At 56.1% G+C, this 16,042-nt stretch overlaps 1 protein-coding gene across 6 annotated transcripts in view; it reads left to right on the plus strand.

Moving 5' to 3' along the window:
* CADM1 (cell adhesion molecule 1) overlaps nucleotides 1–16,042 on the plus strand; it is a 156,842-nt gene that overhangs the window by 116,590 nt on the left and 24,210 nt on the right. For 3 of the 6 annotated variants that reach the window (XM_042800396.1, XM_042800397.1, XM_042800402.1), the window contains exons 6-8: nucleotides 5,011–5,110; nucleotides 7,979–8,151; nucleotides 12,083–12,154. In XM_042800396.1, coding sequence (XP_042656330.1) covers nucleotides 5,011–5,110; nucleotides 7,979–8,151; nucleotides 12,083–12,154 — 345 coding nt within the window. The remainder of the gene's footprint in view (nucleotides 1–5,010; nucleotides 5,111–7,978; nucleotides 8,152–12,082; nucleotides 12,155–16,042) is intronic. The other 3 variants (XM_042800398.1, XM_042800403.1, XM_042800404.1) reach the window with 1 other exon arrangement.

A 16,042-nucleotide genomic window follows, 5' to 3' on the forward strand; every position in this document is an offset into this window, starting at 1 on the left:
AAACCCGCTCGATTTCCAGATAAAGGTGGCAGTCGTATTTCCCCCTGCGTTGCCTTTGCTGGCTTCTTTTACCGCTGAGGAACGTGCTCCTCCTGCTCCTCCCCTAGCACGCCGGTGTGGTACGATACAGAAACTGCCAGAACGCGGCGTTTTTTACGCGTTGCTTTGGGCCACGGAGCAAAGCAGAGGTGAGGGGCTGGATAAAACGGTGCCGGTCTGAAGAAAGATGGCTAAAGCCTTGTCAAATCTGGGTGATTTTGAAGCTGGCGTTACCCGAAGTGGGCAGGAGCTCTGCTTGCCCTTCTCCCGAGGATGCCGCCTGTCATCATTTTTGCCAAGAGCTGCCCGACAGGAATTAATACAGCAATCGGGAAACGGGTGTTCGGGCTTGCGTTGGCTCCCTCACTCCGCGGCGCAGGCAAGGGCGCGCTCAGCTGAATCGCTGGAAGGTTCCATCGCGTCGTTCTCCCTGCCGGCAAACCGGCCGGCGCTGCGGGCGGGGCCGAGCGGCGCGGTGCAGGGCCCGGGCCCCGCTGCGGGAGCGAGTGTCTGCCTCCGCCCCGAGGGCGCCCGCGGTTTGCTCAGTGAGCTGCGACGGGGGGCCGAGAGAGAGGAACCCCGCGCTGGAGACGTGCGGAGGGGCTGGATGGCCCCTCTGGCCGCGTGTCCGCTCTGGTGAGCGTTGAGGAGAGCCTCGGCGTGGCCGGACGCCGCCCGTTCGGCTCCGTGGTGGGGCAGCGTGAGCCCCAGCCTCCTTCCAGAGCTCGTCTTCCGCATTCGTGTCCTCGGGCGGGTTTCCCCCCCCGAAGCAGGAGGTGGGAGGAAGGCTTTCAGCTCCCTTCCCACCGCAGCGGGGAGCGCCTCGGCCGGGAGGGGATGACCGGTGGACGTTGGCGAGAGTCGCGAGTCGCCTGGGCTTCGGAAAAGAAGTAGTGTTTCCCACAGTGCTTCTCCTGGGTTATTCATGAGTGCTTTCGGTGCAGATTTTGTGTTGGGAGCGGACAGATTGCTGCATTGTAGGGGCCGTATCGCCGTCACAGAGATGGCGGGAGGAGCAGGAGCTGCTGCGGTGCGAATGAGTCAGCTCCGGTACGATTGGCCTGGCCCCAAAGAACACGCACGTTGAGTGCAGTGCACGTTTCCTGGAGCAGCTTCTAGGAGCTCTCGTGCGCAGTGAAATTACTGGATACGACCACAGAGGTAAATTGGTGGCACGGACCGTCCTCATTATGCATGTGCTGGTCGTGTTTCAGGGGAGAGGCACGAGGGCGAGAACGCCACCGCCTTTCCCATGCCTTCCTGCCTTTCCCAGGAAAACCGACCGGCCTTTCACTGGGGTAGGTGAGCGCACTCGCAGAGAGCAGCGTCCCCGCCGGCCGCCACGTCGGAGGATTTCCCCGCAGGGCGGGTGGTCACAGAAAACCCGTGCCGCGGCCGCCTCCCGAGCGCTCGCCGCCCAGCCGGGGGCTCCGGAGGTCGCACCCGCCGCTCGGGTTGGGGCGGGGGGGGAGGCTGGAGGTCTGCCCTCGGCCCGGCTCGGGGGGCACGGGGGCGCGGCCGAGGGTCCCGAGGCTGCCCCAGCCGGAGCGTCGGGGTACCCGGGCGCACTGAGGAGCTCGGGCTTGCCGAGGCCGTCTGGGGAGGGGCTGCGAGCCGGTGAGCTTGCCCCCCTCGGAGACGGTAGCTTGGCCCTTATGAAAGGAAAGGGGTACAATTAACAGGCTTTCGCTTTTGTAAGGCACCGAACTCGGCGTAACGTTTTATCTCGGCTGATTAATGAGATCTAAGCGTTGTCGATGGAGCGCACATTTAAATGGATTAAGAAATCGCTAACTGGCAGATCTCAAAGGACAGTCGTTAGGAAGTAATCAGCAAACGATGGTATTTTTAGAGTGAATGCACTGGCCTGGGTGCCTGGCCCGATGCTGCTCAGCGCTCCCACGAAGCGTTTGAGGTTCTTAAAAAGTCACCGCTAACAATCTTTGCTGATGGCGCAAAAACTGGGCGAGCGGCTAGTCGGGGGAGGAATGGGGAGAAATGCAGAATCACTTGGGCGTTTGGGGGTTAGACCCCCGGCAGGTGGGTGGGCGCAGCCCGGGGCGGCCTGGAGGGGGGAGATGTGGCGGCTGGAGGCGTCACCAGCCTCTCCCTTGCGTGAGCATTTAACATACTGGTTTTTCAGCCCGGGGGGGGGGGGGGGGGTGGGGAGTGGGGAAGGAGCATTTTTCGGCGCGGGGCCGGGCTGGCACACACCGAGGCTGACCGGCGGGGCGGGGAGCCGTCCCCTCCGGGAAGGCTGCGGTGCCCGCACTTGCAGGCGCACGGTGCGCCTGTTGTAAAAGAAATCTCATCAAACGCCGAATGGGTTTGTAATAAGTTTTTCAAATTGGTTGCTGCTGCAGCGTAACCTTTAGACTACTGGTATTTAACCTTGTATATCACTCTTAGCTTTTGAATGAATTTAGCTTAATAAAGGTGCCTTATTAAATTACCAGGCTGGTTTTTTAAGCCGCTAGAAATAAGCGTACTACGAAATAGCTTTGGGTTGTTAGATCTAATTGGCTGCCAGCGGAGTATGGAGCGGCTTAGATGCATAGATGCGAGAGTTTATGTAGTAATCCAGCGCTGTGATATTACGAAGTTCCAAGTCGAGGATTTCAGGACCTGCTGGAATGCACCTGGTGGTAAAAGCTCTGCTGCTTCTCGCCTGGCGTCCTCGGTCGCCACCCGAGGTAGTCCCGGCCCCGGATTACAGAGCCGCAGATGTCGCCGCTAGAATGTGGTGGCTGATAGGTGGCAAACTGCGCGCCTGGGCATTGGAGGCCATCACAGCTTTGCCAGGGTGGGCTGCTAAGTGTCACAGTGCCTGTGTAGGAGCTGAGCTGGGGATCCCGCAGGTGCTCGGCGTTTTGCAGAGCTTTCCTAACAGAGTCTGTCGTCTGGAGAAAGCAGAGCGACTCCGTCGGAGCCGGGACGCTCAGCGGCAGAAGCGGAGCTTAAGCTTCTCCAAAGGCATATCCGTCACAACGGGAAGACGCCACCCCCAAACCCTCGGCTGAAGCGAGGGAGATTTTATTTTGTGTACCGTGAGCCTAATTAAACTGTCGGTTCTCCTGCGTGCCCAGCTGCCCTTCAGAATCCTTCGGACTTGCGGAGCATTCTGCTAAGTGCCCGCTGTAATTGCGGGCGTGCTGGCGAGCCCTGCTTAGGAGAGGCGTTCCCTGGGAGAACTCCCTCGGGAATGCTCTTGCCTTCACGAGTGCGCGCGCGGGCACCGCGAGGGCCCAGATCTCTGTTGGAGGCGACACCTCTGCCGTGTCGGCGCGAAAACGGGGCCGTGCGGCTTTCGATTGCCTCAATGACGGCTGGGGCTGGAGAGCTGAGACGGGGGGGCTCAGCTCCCGCAGCTCGGGGAGAGCTCACCGAGCTCGCAGATCCCTCTCGGTGCTGCCAGCCGTCAGCGCGTCCCTCTTGATTGCCATAAGTGATCGCCAGCCGGGAGACAGCTCGTTAGAAATACCAAAACGTGTCCAACGACGAGGGGACGGGGCGCCCCAGGAGCGGCGGGCTGCAGCAGACGCTGCGCACAGCACCGGGTGCTGTAGTCTTTGCGTCCCCGCGTCGGTCGGGCCGGAGGGGGTTTCCCCCCCCGCCAAGGGCCCGTTTTCCCTCAGGCTGGTGCCGGGGACCCACCGGGCGCTTCCCCGTCCCCCGTCCTTTGCCCGCGGAATCGGGGCTGGGCCCGTCCCCCCGCTGCCGGCCTGCCGAGACGCCCCAGCTCCGCGGCCGCCAGGAGCATCCGCGCTGGGGATTAGGTTATGAAATGTTTGCGGTGTAGTCATCTCAGGAGAGGATTTACTCGTGTAGCTTATTCCATTACTGAAAATTATGAGAGTTTAAATTGGTTAAATCCTGACACAGATTTCTTTTTTTTTTTTCTCCCTAATCTCTATTATTCCATAGGAAGCATGTTAATGAGTTAAACGCAGTTAATAAAATGCAGCAAGCCAATATTTTTGGTAGCAGTTACTCTCAAAGGAAATAGAAACATTTAAATGGTTTCAACCTTTATGCATACTGATTTTTTGCCCGCCTTTGTTCCTTACAGTTGAGTAAATTCCTGAAAAATATATATGGCTTAATGGCATTTGTAGCACTGAATTGATTTCTTGCACTGATAACATTTTAGCTACAGCTTAGATGGCGTTTTTAATCTGTGTTTCAGTTGTGGGAGGTAATGAATTTTTTAATTGTGGACTCTAGCTTTGCAGTAGGGCTTTCTTTTTCTCCTGCAGGGTCCTACTAAAGTGTTTCTGAGTTGGCTCCCTTGCTATAAACGCTTTAATTCTCTGTGTTTATTTTAGGATTTAGAAGAGCTTCATTTGGACGAAATAACACCTTCTGTTGTTTAAACAAAAGCAGCAGTGGCTGTGACTCCTTTTTGTGTTTCTAACAAGCCTCTCTTGTAAAGCCCAGCGTATTAACATGCGTGGACGCCGCGTGTTGTCATACAGTAATATATGATACAGGATAAAACCTATCAATTCCGGGCACCGCGGATCCTCTGCTTTCACCTCGGCGTGAAGGCAGAGGAGGCCTTTTAGCTTGAGCGAGTTCAGAGATGAACTCCAGCGCAGCAAAGCATATTTCCTGGGGAAGCATGGTGCTCCGGTCGGGGGGCGAGGTGCTGGTGCCCCCCCGCTTTTCCTGCAGCCCCCTTCATTTTCCTGCAGTCCCCAGTTTCCTGCAGCCCCCCTCATTTTCCTGTAGCCCCCCCTGTTTTCCTACAGCCCCCCCCCGTTTTCTTGCAGCCCCCCCCCCCTTTTCCTTCAGTCCCCCCGTTTTCCTGGATCTCCCCGTTTGCTGCAGCCCCCTCCCTTTCCCTGCAGCCCCCCCTGTTTCCCTGCAGCCCCCTTCTCCTGCGGCCGGCACTGCCTCCCGCCTCGGGCGGGCACCGATCGCGTCGGGGCCCGCCGCCGCGACTGACGCCGCGATGTTTTTGCCCTGCAGATAAGCCCCAAGTGCGGGTGTCGCAGAATTACCCGGTGCAAGGCCTGACGAGAGAAGGGGAGCCGCTGGAACTGACGTGCGCAGCCTTTGGAAAACCACAGTAAGTTGGCCACTTCCCCGGGGCTGGCCCAGGGTGCCCGGCGGGGACGGGGTCCCGCTGCGGAAGCACACGGGCGTTTGTTTGGGCTCTGCTGCTGTCGCAGACGCTCGCTGTGCCATTCTCTGCTGCGACGACGATGCAGCAGCGTGGGAGAGAGGAGGCGCTTTCTGCACTTGGGCATCTGCTGCGCCCCCGAGGCCTCTATTCCGCTTTGCACTGCTTGGTGTCTCGCGCCAAGGGCTCCGAGGCGGGCTCCACGGCGCAGCAAGGCTGGGGTGCAGAAGGGCAGGGAATGCCTTGGGTGGCAGCCGGTTGCAATTCCTCTGCCAAAGCGGGGCCGGGGGCCTGCGCGCTGAGCCCGCTGAGGTGCCGGCGCGCAGCAGCGAGGCCGGCCCCAAAGAGGTGAGCCCTGGTAGAAGTGGAAAGGATCCCTGAGGTAAGGCAGTCTGTCTTTCTGCTCGTCTTGACTGTGTGATGATTTTCCTCCCTGTCGGTGCCCTGTGTGGTTTTGATGAAACGCAGGTTTTATTCTTCTCTTCTTGCCATGCCCTTGAGGCTTCCTTACGTAGCGAAGAAGTTTACGCGTCAGGAAAATCCTGGCAAGGGAGGGTCGATTTTCTTCCGCACTTTCATTGTTGTTCTAATTTAAGTTTTGTCAACCTTTTTTCCTTTGTTCTTTTTTTTTTTTTTTTTTTTTTTTTTTTTTCCCGTTTTATTTTAAAAAAACTTTGTCTTCCACTCGGATTTATGGCTGTCAAGTACTTGCTATCCTTTTTTATTTTCATCATGCCCATAAGCTTTCCGCCCCCCCGGGATGTGCCAGCGCCTCCCCGGTAGCGTGCCCCGAGCCGAGGTGTCACTGCGGCGGTAGTGGGGCACCTCCGCGGGAGCCCACCTCCTCCCCCCCAGATTATTTGGCCAGGTTCCTGCTTCCCAGTTTCTTCTGCTCGGCACGGGGCCGATTCCTTCCCCGTACACTAGAGACTGGCACGTCCCCTGCTGAATTCCATTTTAGTATCTGCTCCCCGCTCAGAGTCTGTCGGAGCCCCTTTGCATTCCCCCTCCCCTGGGTAACTGCAGTTCCTCCTCCCGTTTGCTATCATCTGGGAATTTAATGAATAGGCTCCTTTACCGTTTTTTTTTTCCTTCCAGGCTCTGAATAAGACATACACATGTTAAATAAGGCAGACACTTCTCCCCAGCAGCATGCCACTTAACGTTACGGTGATGCTAGTAATGTGCTAGGAATTCGCCTATGTAGGTCACTTTACCTCGTGTCTCTCCAAGCGCAAGAAAACACACAGTAAACTAATGGGCTGTGTTAGCTCTGTGTTTTTAAGACGGAGAGATTTTCTGAAATCCTTTACAGAGGTTTAAGGTGAACAGGGATGTTTCTCCCGTTAAACGAAAGAATTTCTCTGCAAAATTTGGCAACGTCAGCACTGGGGGAGGGAAGCTCAGAGGAAAACAGAAGACCAGAGAGCAGAAGTTTCTATTTAGGCGCTAATACAGCTATTTTGTTAGGTTAGACAGAACCCCCCCCAAAGAGCTGTGACAAAAGCGGGAAGACGCCGAAACGGTCACTTTTAGGACATCCAGGGCGAGACACTTCTCCGCGCAACAGGCTGCTGCGTGGTTGAGGCAGCGTGGGGCACCTTGGGACTCCAAAGCCAGGAATAACCTTTTGAAAACCGTAGCCAGGAGCACCAGAGCCCTTTGCACCCCCGTTGGGGTTGCGCCCCATTTCTGCCGGCTGGCGGGCCGCCGGCGGGGAAGCCGGGAGGAGCGTGCCGAGCCCCGCTCCGACCCCTGGCGTCGGCTCGGTAGCGGGCAGCCGGCGCCCCGCTGGCTTTGCTGCGTGTTGGATCCGTCCCAGCAGCGGGGCTGGGGTGCTGGAACCTCGGGCGCTTCTGCAGCGTGGCAGCGCCGTGCCGTGGGCGCGGGGCAGAGCCCGAGCTGCCGCCTCCCGCGCCCCCGGCAGCGTCCGCCCTGCGAACTGCGGCGCTAGGCAGGCTGCAGACCGCTGCGCTCCCTTGCACGAGCTCGCTGCTGAGCGGCCCCGAAAACGCTGTCTTTTTCTTGCCGGGGAAGGCTGTCGCAGGAGCAGCTGATCCGTGCCCTTCCTGCTGCTTAAAGACTATAATAATAATAATTTTTTTAAAGAGAGCCCCATCCCCCGAGCCCCACAGCACTCGGTTTCTTTACTAGCCCTAGCAAAACAGGCTAATTTCGTCCCCTAAACGATGCAGACATGGCACGTTTTGGTTCCGCTGGCAAAGGGATGCCGTCGCCCAGGTGGGAGTGGGGGAGAGGAGGAGGAGGAGGAGGAGGAGGAGGAGGAGGAGGAGGAGGAGGAGGAGGAGGAGGAGGAGGAGGAGGAGGAGGAGGAGGTTCCTCTCTCCTGGCAGCTGAAACGCTCTTAGCGAGCGGCACGGCCCCCGCTGAGGTAGCTAGCTCCATCTCATCGCTTTGTGGAGGGGCTCAGACTTCACCAGAATGTACCTGTTCTGCCACATGCTGTCCAGATCGACCCTCAGAGCACCCTCTGGATGCACGTTTAGTCCACAGCCTCAGAGATTTCAGGTTTACCGAATAAGCGAATGATTAACCACTAATGAACTTTCTTCCTGCTTGCATTAGTGCTTTCAGAAAATTTAAGGTCTGGATACAGTTTCCTGTTGGGTTAAACTAAATTTAAATTGAGGAAGCCCGACAGCATCTGGGCTTGAGTAGCGTAAAAAAGTATGTGTTGTTTCTTTACAGTTTTTCTTGGTTTGGGCTTTCTGTCTGTGGATGAACTATTGAAGATGCCATCTTTACCATAGGAAAATAGTAATGTGACTGTTTCTTTTTCTCCCTCCTCTGTAGGCCTACGGACATGAGGTGGTTAAGAGTAGATGATGAGATGCCTCAACACGTTGTAGTGTCTGGTTCAAACCTTCTCATTAGTAACCTAAACAAAACAGATAATGGTACATACCGCTGTGAGGCTTCAAACGCGGTGGGGAAATCACATGCGGATTACATGCTGTTTGTATACGGTACGTGAGAAAAACCACCGTTCTTCTAGACTCATTTACACATAATTGCAACATACCGCGCTCTGAAAGCTTTGACAGAAGTTAACGTTTTGCTTAATACAAGATTTACAGATAGCTCCCGACACGTGTCCCTTATGCCGGGCTGGGGTAGGGGCTGGAAAACCATTTCTTTGGCTTCTGTACCTCTCGGTGTCGTGCCCGGGGCGCGGAGCCTGCTCTCCTCCGGAGCAGGGCTCGCGGGCTGGCCGCCGCACGCGGGTGCTCTCGGCGGGAGCCGAAGGAACAGCCAGAGCAGGGGCACGCGGAGAGCTGGGAAGGTCGCGGGCCTGACGGTTCTCCTAGGACTTCTCCCGTAACTCCTTTGCCTGTTGGTAATCCCTTCTCCAGTGCCCGCAGCAAGGGTCCGGGGGGCGGGGGGGGTGGTTCCAGGTCTCCAGGCGAGTTAAATTGCCGAAGAACCAGCCAGCATCCCCAGATAATCGCCAACCGGTAAATAAACTGGGGGAATGAGATGCCTCAAAGCCTATCTGCGGCAGCTGAGCGGACGCTAAAACATGCCTCAGCATCTTTTTAAAGCGCTGTTAAGTACCTACTTTAATTCTTCGGTTCCTCGGCGTTATTTTGCCTTTGCTTCACACCTCGTGCTCCTGTCACCGGGTGCTGCGTATAATGAAGATTCAGTAGGCACTTGACGAGCGATCCCCCAGTTTAATTACGTGCGGTTCCCTCGGGCTGCATATTTAAACTTTACCTGTTAAGGGTGGTTATTGTGTGGCTGGGCTAAGCTCGCGGTGGGTATTGCCTCTTACTGGGACGGGACAGTAACTTGCTTTGGTTTGAAGTTCATTCCACGCAACAGCCGCTTGAAGCTCGGCAGTCCAAATTCTCTTGTGCTTAGATGCAGGTAAATAGTCGAGGACCTCACATCGCCTGTCCAAATGCCACTTGAGCATAAGGCAGTTTAGGCCCCGTCTTAGAAACTTGCCCAAAGACTGAGAATAACACCAAAGCCACAGCTTCGAGCTGAAACTGAAGTTAACTACCACATCGCGTGGACACTTTTCTGGTGCCTGTAGGTCCAGAAGGCTCCTGTTTACAAAAGGAAGTCAGATGTGCCTTTATGATGGAATAATTTGTGTAGTCCCAGTATAAAAGAATACCTTGTTCACATCAGCGTTTAAAGAAACAGCTAATGTTGTGGGAGATAAAGGAGTCTTTACAACGCAGGCAGCTCCCCGTGAGCTTGCAGCGATGGAAGGCTACTGCCGTAAAGCAGTTGCAGGCGAGGTGGCTTCCTTCCTCGTAGAGTTTTACGAACCTGATTTGGGCCCAGCGAGCACTAGATGGACCCTCGCCAGGGTCCGCGACCTGGGTCTCGGAGCTCGTAGTAACTCGGGCACTTGTTTAATTATTCTGCATGCTGGATGTGGGCGAGAACCGGGCCGCGCAGGACTTCCTCAGAGCTGCTCCCCCTCAGCTTTAAATCCCCAGGAGGAGCCCCGAGGCCGTGGGATTTTCACGGAGACACAGGTTCCCGGGGGATGTAAACCTGCGGACTCCGGTTCAGGCACCCGGCAGAGGTGCGGGCCGTGCAGGGGAGGGCTTCTCGCGGTCTGCCGGGAGCTCGCGGGCAGATGAGGGCTTTACATCCCACCACGTCCAGGTTCTGCCCGCTCGGGAGCGTCCCGCTAGGACCCGGCACTCCGGGCAGCGTAAGGAACCCCTCCGGCCCGAATTTCAGCGGGCGGAGGCCGGAGGAGCGGGTGTGCCGTGGCCGTGCCCCGGAGCCTCCCGGTGCAGAACCCTCCGCCAGCCGTCGGCGCGGGAAAGCCGGGCTGCTCCGCTCGGCAGCCGGAGGCGTTCACGTCTCCAGCCCCCTCGGCACCTTTCCCCGCTACAGGGCAGCAAAGACGCGAGCGGCACCGGGGCCCGTGTCCCTGCAGACACCTCGCTGTAGGCGTAGCGTGGAGGGCGGTGGGAGGACGTGCCTCGCCGCGAGCAGGGCTGGCTCTCGCCGCTTCTCGGGGCAGAGCTCCCCCGGATCACGTTGCCTTGGGAGCGGGGGGAATTAGGGACAGGGGCCCTCCGCACCCACGGGCGGCAGGGCTCACCCACGCTCCCTGCCGAAGGGAGACAGCTGCAGTTAAACGCTTTTTACGTGCAAGCGGCTTTCAGCGGCCGGGGCTTGCAGAATAACTGCCGCCGAGCTGTGCTTAACGCACCTCCCTCTGCTGCGCACAGGCTATCAGGATGTCTCATCACGTTGACACGCACCCAAAACGTGTTTATTTTTTAAAATTCGTTTCACGCTTTTCCTCCCCGTGGCAGCGGGCAGACACATTCGCTAGAAACTTTGAGCGCAATTAGCACACAATCAGGTTTTTTGTTTTTTTTTTTTTTTTTTGCTTTTACCGAGGAAGAGTGCTGCGTAGCACGGTCCCCGTGCCGCTCGGTGGAAGGCCGGGGACTTTGCTCCCCGGGTTCTGCCAGGCCGCAGCTCTCCCGGGCTGCCCAGCTCCTGGGGGCACGTCTGCGTGACGACCAGCGTAGGGACTGGGATGCTCCACACGTAGGGAAGGACAGTAGCCGCTTAGAAAATAACCACAAGTAAGCAAACACAGCGAAGCAAACTCCGAGGTAATGTTCCTTCACTTTCGGGCAGTTCTATGGACTATAATAAAGGTGCAGCATATAATTAAAGTTCAGATGTCTTAATTAGGGAATCTGAGAGAGCTCGCTTGGAGATAAAAGAGTAGCAGATGTGTTAGCGCTGAAAAGTTGACACGCTACAGAGGAATCCTAAAATCAAAAGCCCATGAAATGTTTCATGCTCTATTATTGCCGAATGAATCCGTAGTTCAAAGTCTTCCCGACTACTTAGCGCATTCGGTTTGATCATCTGGGCATCGATACGTATTTTTTTCTTTTACATCTTCTCATATCTACCGTCTCCTGCCCAACGATTTTGATGAGGATGTGCCCCTGTACAGAGCAGAAATGCTGTGAGGGGCGGCAGTGTTTGAGTCTCAACAGGTCCGCTACGTCTGGGAAGCGGTTCTCGGTCACGAAGAGAAACCTCCCGGTGAAGAGAAACCTGCCCCCCATCCGTGTTTCTCACTAACAAGGCCCTGGTAGCGACAGCAAGAGCCCCCGCCTGAAATTGGCCGAAAAATACTGACTTTTTTTTTTATGAAAAGATGGCGGTGAAATTCCTCATGCCTCCAAATTGGTGTTTAGGAATGATGTTCTCATCTCTTTGTATGCATTACCTCCCGTGAAGCAGGGTGGAACCTCCTGCTGGCGTGTAGTCGCGGAGGGAGAGTGGTGGAGGTGAGGGCCCTGGCCAGAGAGCGGGCGCTGCTCCCGTGCTGTTGAGATTGAGCCTGGGAAGCGCAGCGGGGCCCCTCGCACCAGCCTCCCCCCGGCTCTCCCAGTGCCTACCAGGAAAGCACCACCGTGTCTCTCTTTGTACACGTAAACTGTTCTTTTCGTTGTGGAAAGCGTGCTGTTTATTTTTCTTATGCCTCTCCCATTCCATTTCTCTCTCTCTCATTGACTAATTTATGCCGGGTTTCATTTACGGTTTTGTGGTTTTTTGTTTTTTTGGTTTTTTTTTTTTTTTTTTTAGCGCTGTAGAAGGCAAAAGGGGGGGACGGTTCCGGGGCCAGATTCTCCAGCTAGAGTACGTGTGGGGGCAGCTCCCGAGGCGCGGCGAGCTGGAGCCCGTGCCCGGCTCCGAGGATCTGGCCCGCTGTCCTCAAGGGCAGCTGGGCCGTCCCCGCCTGCTCTGAGAGGGGGGGGAGAGGCCCCCGCCAGCCGTGCTGCTTCTTAGCGTCCTTGTTTTTCTCTGATCACGATTGACCGCTGTTGTGTTCTGCTTGTTTTTTCTTAATTTGCTTTTTTATTATTTTCCTTTTTATATTTTATCCAGATCCCCCCACAACTATCCCTCCTCCCACAACAACCACCACCACTACCACCACCATCCCTACCACCATCACAGGTACGGTACCTTCATAACCATTGGAAATGTCCTGAATGTTTATTGTCTTTTATGTATATAAGCAGAGCATGAAGCCTGGGGAAAAACGACAGACAAATCGCTTGCTTTTTTGTACTTTTTTCTCAAATGCCCCCACTACACAGTGTGAGTCCCGGTCCGGCAGTTCGACGAGTTGGACAGTCCTTGCTGCAGGGGTTTCTGAAACGCGGGAGCGGCCGTGGCAGAAAAAGCTGTCAGTTCGGTTGCTGGTGGCTGATATTGGGTTCTTTCAAACAACGGATGCAGACAGCCTTCGAGCTCACTTCATACGGGCAGTTGTTTCGGCCTCAACCCCGGGAGTAGCAATTCCTGGGCAATTCCTACTTGCACGCAGAAAGTTTGGTCGTCAGTGATTTAAGTCGGCTCGCGCGACTCGAGACGCTTTTCCTGATGCCTAGGTGTTTGGTCTGTCTCTGCGGTAAGCCCTCTGCCTCCCTCTCCCAGAGGAGCGAATTCCACCAGTCGTTTTTTGAGAGTCCAGCACCGTCTGTAGGACCCTTTTTGAGGAGCTGGCTTTTAGCGTTTTGGGTTTTTCCCTGCCGCGAGAGAAAAGACGGACCAAAAGAAAGCAGCCGATCACGAGACACCTCCCTCTTTCACACGCATCCCTCGTACTTCCTCGCTAGACCCAACTCCCTGCACTCATCAGGAAGGCCTTTCTGATTTCTTTGTAATCATTTGCATTGCCATTTTCCCGATCTTTTCTATTTCAACTGCTGCTTTGCTTTTGCTTTTGCTTTTGCTTGCGTTTTTTGGGTTTGTTTTGTTTTGAGGTAGAGGTGACAAACCGAAGGTGAGAACGGACCGTTCGGTAGCTAATGGCGTACTGTTTATTGTTGTTCTGAACCATCTCCTCCATAAATGCCTTCACGTTTTATTTGCTTTTATGACGCTGCTCAGCTGACTCCAACTGTCCTGCTCAGGGTGTTTTGTGGCTTCTTTCCTTCTGAGGTTTTTGCCATCGAGTCAGACTCCGCTGGCACGGACGAGCAGTCGAAGTCTTTCTTCCAAGGTGCCTTAACGCGCACGGCGCCGTCTGCCATACTCCATCGTGTCGTCCAGCCCTTCCCATTCCCTGTCTTCCTCTTTCCAGGTGCCTGTCAGTAAAACCGAACGCCAGGCACCCACGCTGGGATGCTCTGAGACGCTCCACCGTCAGTGTTTTCCCATTGTGCAACTCGATGGCTTTGTTTCAGTTCTGGTTCTACTGTTTTAACTTAACCAGCTTTCATTTCAGAGTAGGTTTCAAACTGTATCAGCCTCCTTTAGAGCCGTTTGCAGAGCAACTCGGTCCCCTGTGTCTCGGTGTAAGTGGACGTGCATACAGTTTTCTTTTGTTTTACGGTAATTTGTTCGTGCTTTCAGTGAATTTTGGAAGCCTGGGAGGAAGAAGGTGTCTTGGTGCTTGACTGACCCCGTTCGGTTGCCGTCGGTGCCTGCAAACACTGACGTCTGCCCTCCTCCCGGGAGCCGGACGGCCACCGGCCCGCCGCTGGAGGGATCGCCCTAGGACTGTTTCCCAAAGCGCGCGCTGTCCTCGCCTGCCCTCCGGGGCCGCGGTACTTCCTCACAAATCCCGGCTTTGTCCTTTGCTCCTCCGCTGCGAGCGTTGCAGCTTGTCTGTGACTTCCCAGTAGCGGCCGGGCTTCGCGGCTCCCCTCCGCGGTGCTTCTCCTGCTTTTTCCCATCGAGAACGGGACGGGGAGGTGGCTGGTTCTCGGAGGTGGGAACGGCTGTGTCCAGGCCTCCCGGGCCGGCGGTGGCCGAGCCGCCGCGGTCGTCTTGCCTGGGCCTGGGGGGTCCCGGCGGGGTTTCTGGCGAGGGGCGGATGCCCAGGGGCCGCTCTGCGCCCTCTCAGCTGCGGCTCGTGGTGCCGCCTCACCCGCGTCCCCAGCTGTACGAAGCCAGCCTTGGCCTCTTCCCGCGGGGCTGCTTTGAGCGTGGCCCTGACGGGTCTTCCGGGAAGGGACGTCCTTCTGGCGTGGCGTTTTCCCAGCCGTTTCTCCTCGGCAGCTTTCCGTCGGAGCAGAGCGTTGCCCCGCGGGTCAGCACCGCCCTTCGTGAGGGTGCTGCTCTTTGGCGGGGGGGGGGGGGGACACACAACGGCGTGCCAAAACGATGAGGCGCGCGCTGAGGTGCATCACCCAGCCCCTCTTTAATTTCCCGTACAGGCAGAATTGTGGGTTGCTCTTTTATCAGCTGGGCAGAATTACTTTGGGATCAGGAGCGCGTGGCTGTCCTGGGGTTTCCTCTCACCTTTGCGCACAACGACGGAGGAGCTAAAACTCCCAAGCTTGCTGGCGTCCTGTTGCCAAAACCCGGGCATCGCCTCCTCAGTGCCTTTCCGTGTTGGCTTTGAGCTGCTGCAGAGGCTGAAAACGTAAGGAAAATGTAATACTGGTCACCGATCCCAGCAGTTACTGCTCTCGCTATGTTGGAGGAAGATCGGTGCTGATAAGACAAATTTTTTTTATTCTTCCCTGGCACGGTGCTAACGCTGAGTCTTCTCGGTGTGTGTCTTCACGTCTTCTGGCCACAGGCTCAGCGTGCTTGTCCCACAAAGAGCAGCTGAGGCTTCGCCCCCCGCCTTGCTGCGGGAGACCTGCCCGGGGGTGTTTTCCAGGCAGCGACGTGGCGGTGTGAAGCTGCAGAAAGTTTTTCTCCTCCAGAGTTAAGAGACTTTGTAGCTGGAAAAAATTAGGTCAAATTAACATAATCTCTAGAATTACATAGCATAATAGTGTTGAAACACTTTTTAAAGCCTCAGGAGACAATTGATACCTTAATTCCCATCGTCACCAAAACGCTGCAGTATTCTCCCAGTGCGACTGAAGCGCTCTGGTAGCAGACGGGGTGTTTCTCGTCTCGGCTGGCAGGTGGGGAGCGAGTCCTCTGCCAGCCAGATGGCTTGAAAACCCTTCCTTTGCACGAGGGGGACTTGAAATCTACTTCATTTTGCCTTTTCCCCCCTACTTCTTGTGTAATACTGGCTTCGTTCGTGTCCCCTGAAACCATAGGGTAGTTCTGAAAAACAATTGTCTTGCTTTGATTTATAACAAAAAAAAAAAAAAAAAAAGAGGGGGCAGAGAGAAGGACCTGCACGGGAACAGTTCCCGTGTCCAAAGCTCGGGTCGTAGGCATGCCGTCGTCTCTAGCAGCTGCCCCTAGAAAATTACATTCTTGGAAGCAGTCCTTTTGAGTTACTGGCGAGAACTTGCTCTGGATTCATCTTCCCCTCCTAAACCTCTCTGGCAGAGGGGAGCGTGCGCAGGGAGCGAGTCCTTGCGTGCAGGTTCCGGTGACGGCCGGCGTTCCGCCGCGCCTGCACGCAGCAGCACGTGTCCGGCGTGGCGTGGGAAGGCGGCCCCGTCCCGCGGCGTCCCCCCCGGGGAGGGACGGGTCCCGCGCTGGGCTCCCCGTGGGCTCCCCCACACCCGCCCGAGTCCGTGTGCCTGCGGCGGGGGGTCCCTTTGTGGGCCCCTCTTGCCCCACCCGTCCGAGTCCTGTGTCGCTGCTGCCCCAGGCTTGACCTGCGGAGGCCCGCTGAGCCGATAAAGCGGCTTTGCAGCGGGGAGGTTCTGGGGGAAGAGCTCTGAAAAGCCAACCTGCTGCTTCTTTCAGGGAGAAGGAAGAGCTGAGCAGCGGTGAGGTTTCCAAAACGGCACGACCTTTAAAGCTTTTCCTCTGTCACTGTTGCTTTGCTTCAGTGTAGGTGCTTGAAAAGATTTCCTTGCGTGACAGTTTGATCTTTTCCGTATATCCTCCAACTGCATTGATATTCCGGCCACCCTTTGGTGGTTCAGCTGTTATCGCTGGCAAGCCCCTTTTTTTATCAGTTCAAATTGTCCT

Source organism: Tyto alba, unplaced genomic scaffold (genome assembly GCF_018691265.1).
Source record: "Tyto alba isolate M040663 unplaced genomic scaffold, T.alba_DEE_v4.0 Super-Scaffold_32, whole genome shotgun sequence".
Classification (NCBI taxonomy): Eukaryota; Metazoa; Chordata; class Aves; order Strigiformes; family Tytonidae; genus Tyto; species Tyto alba.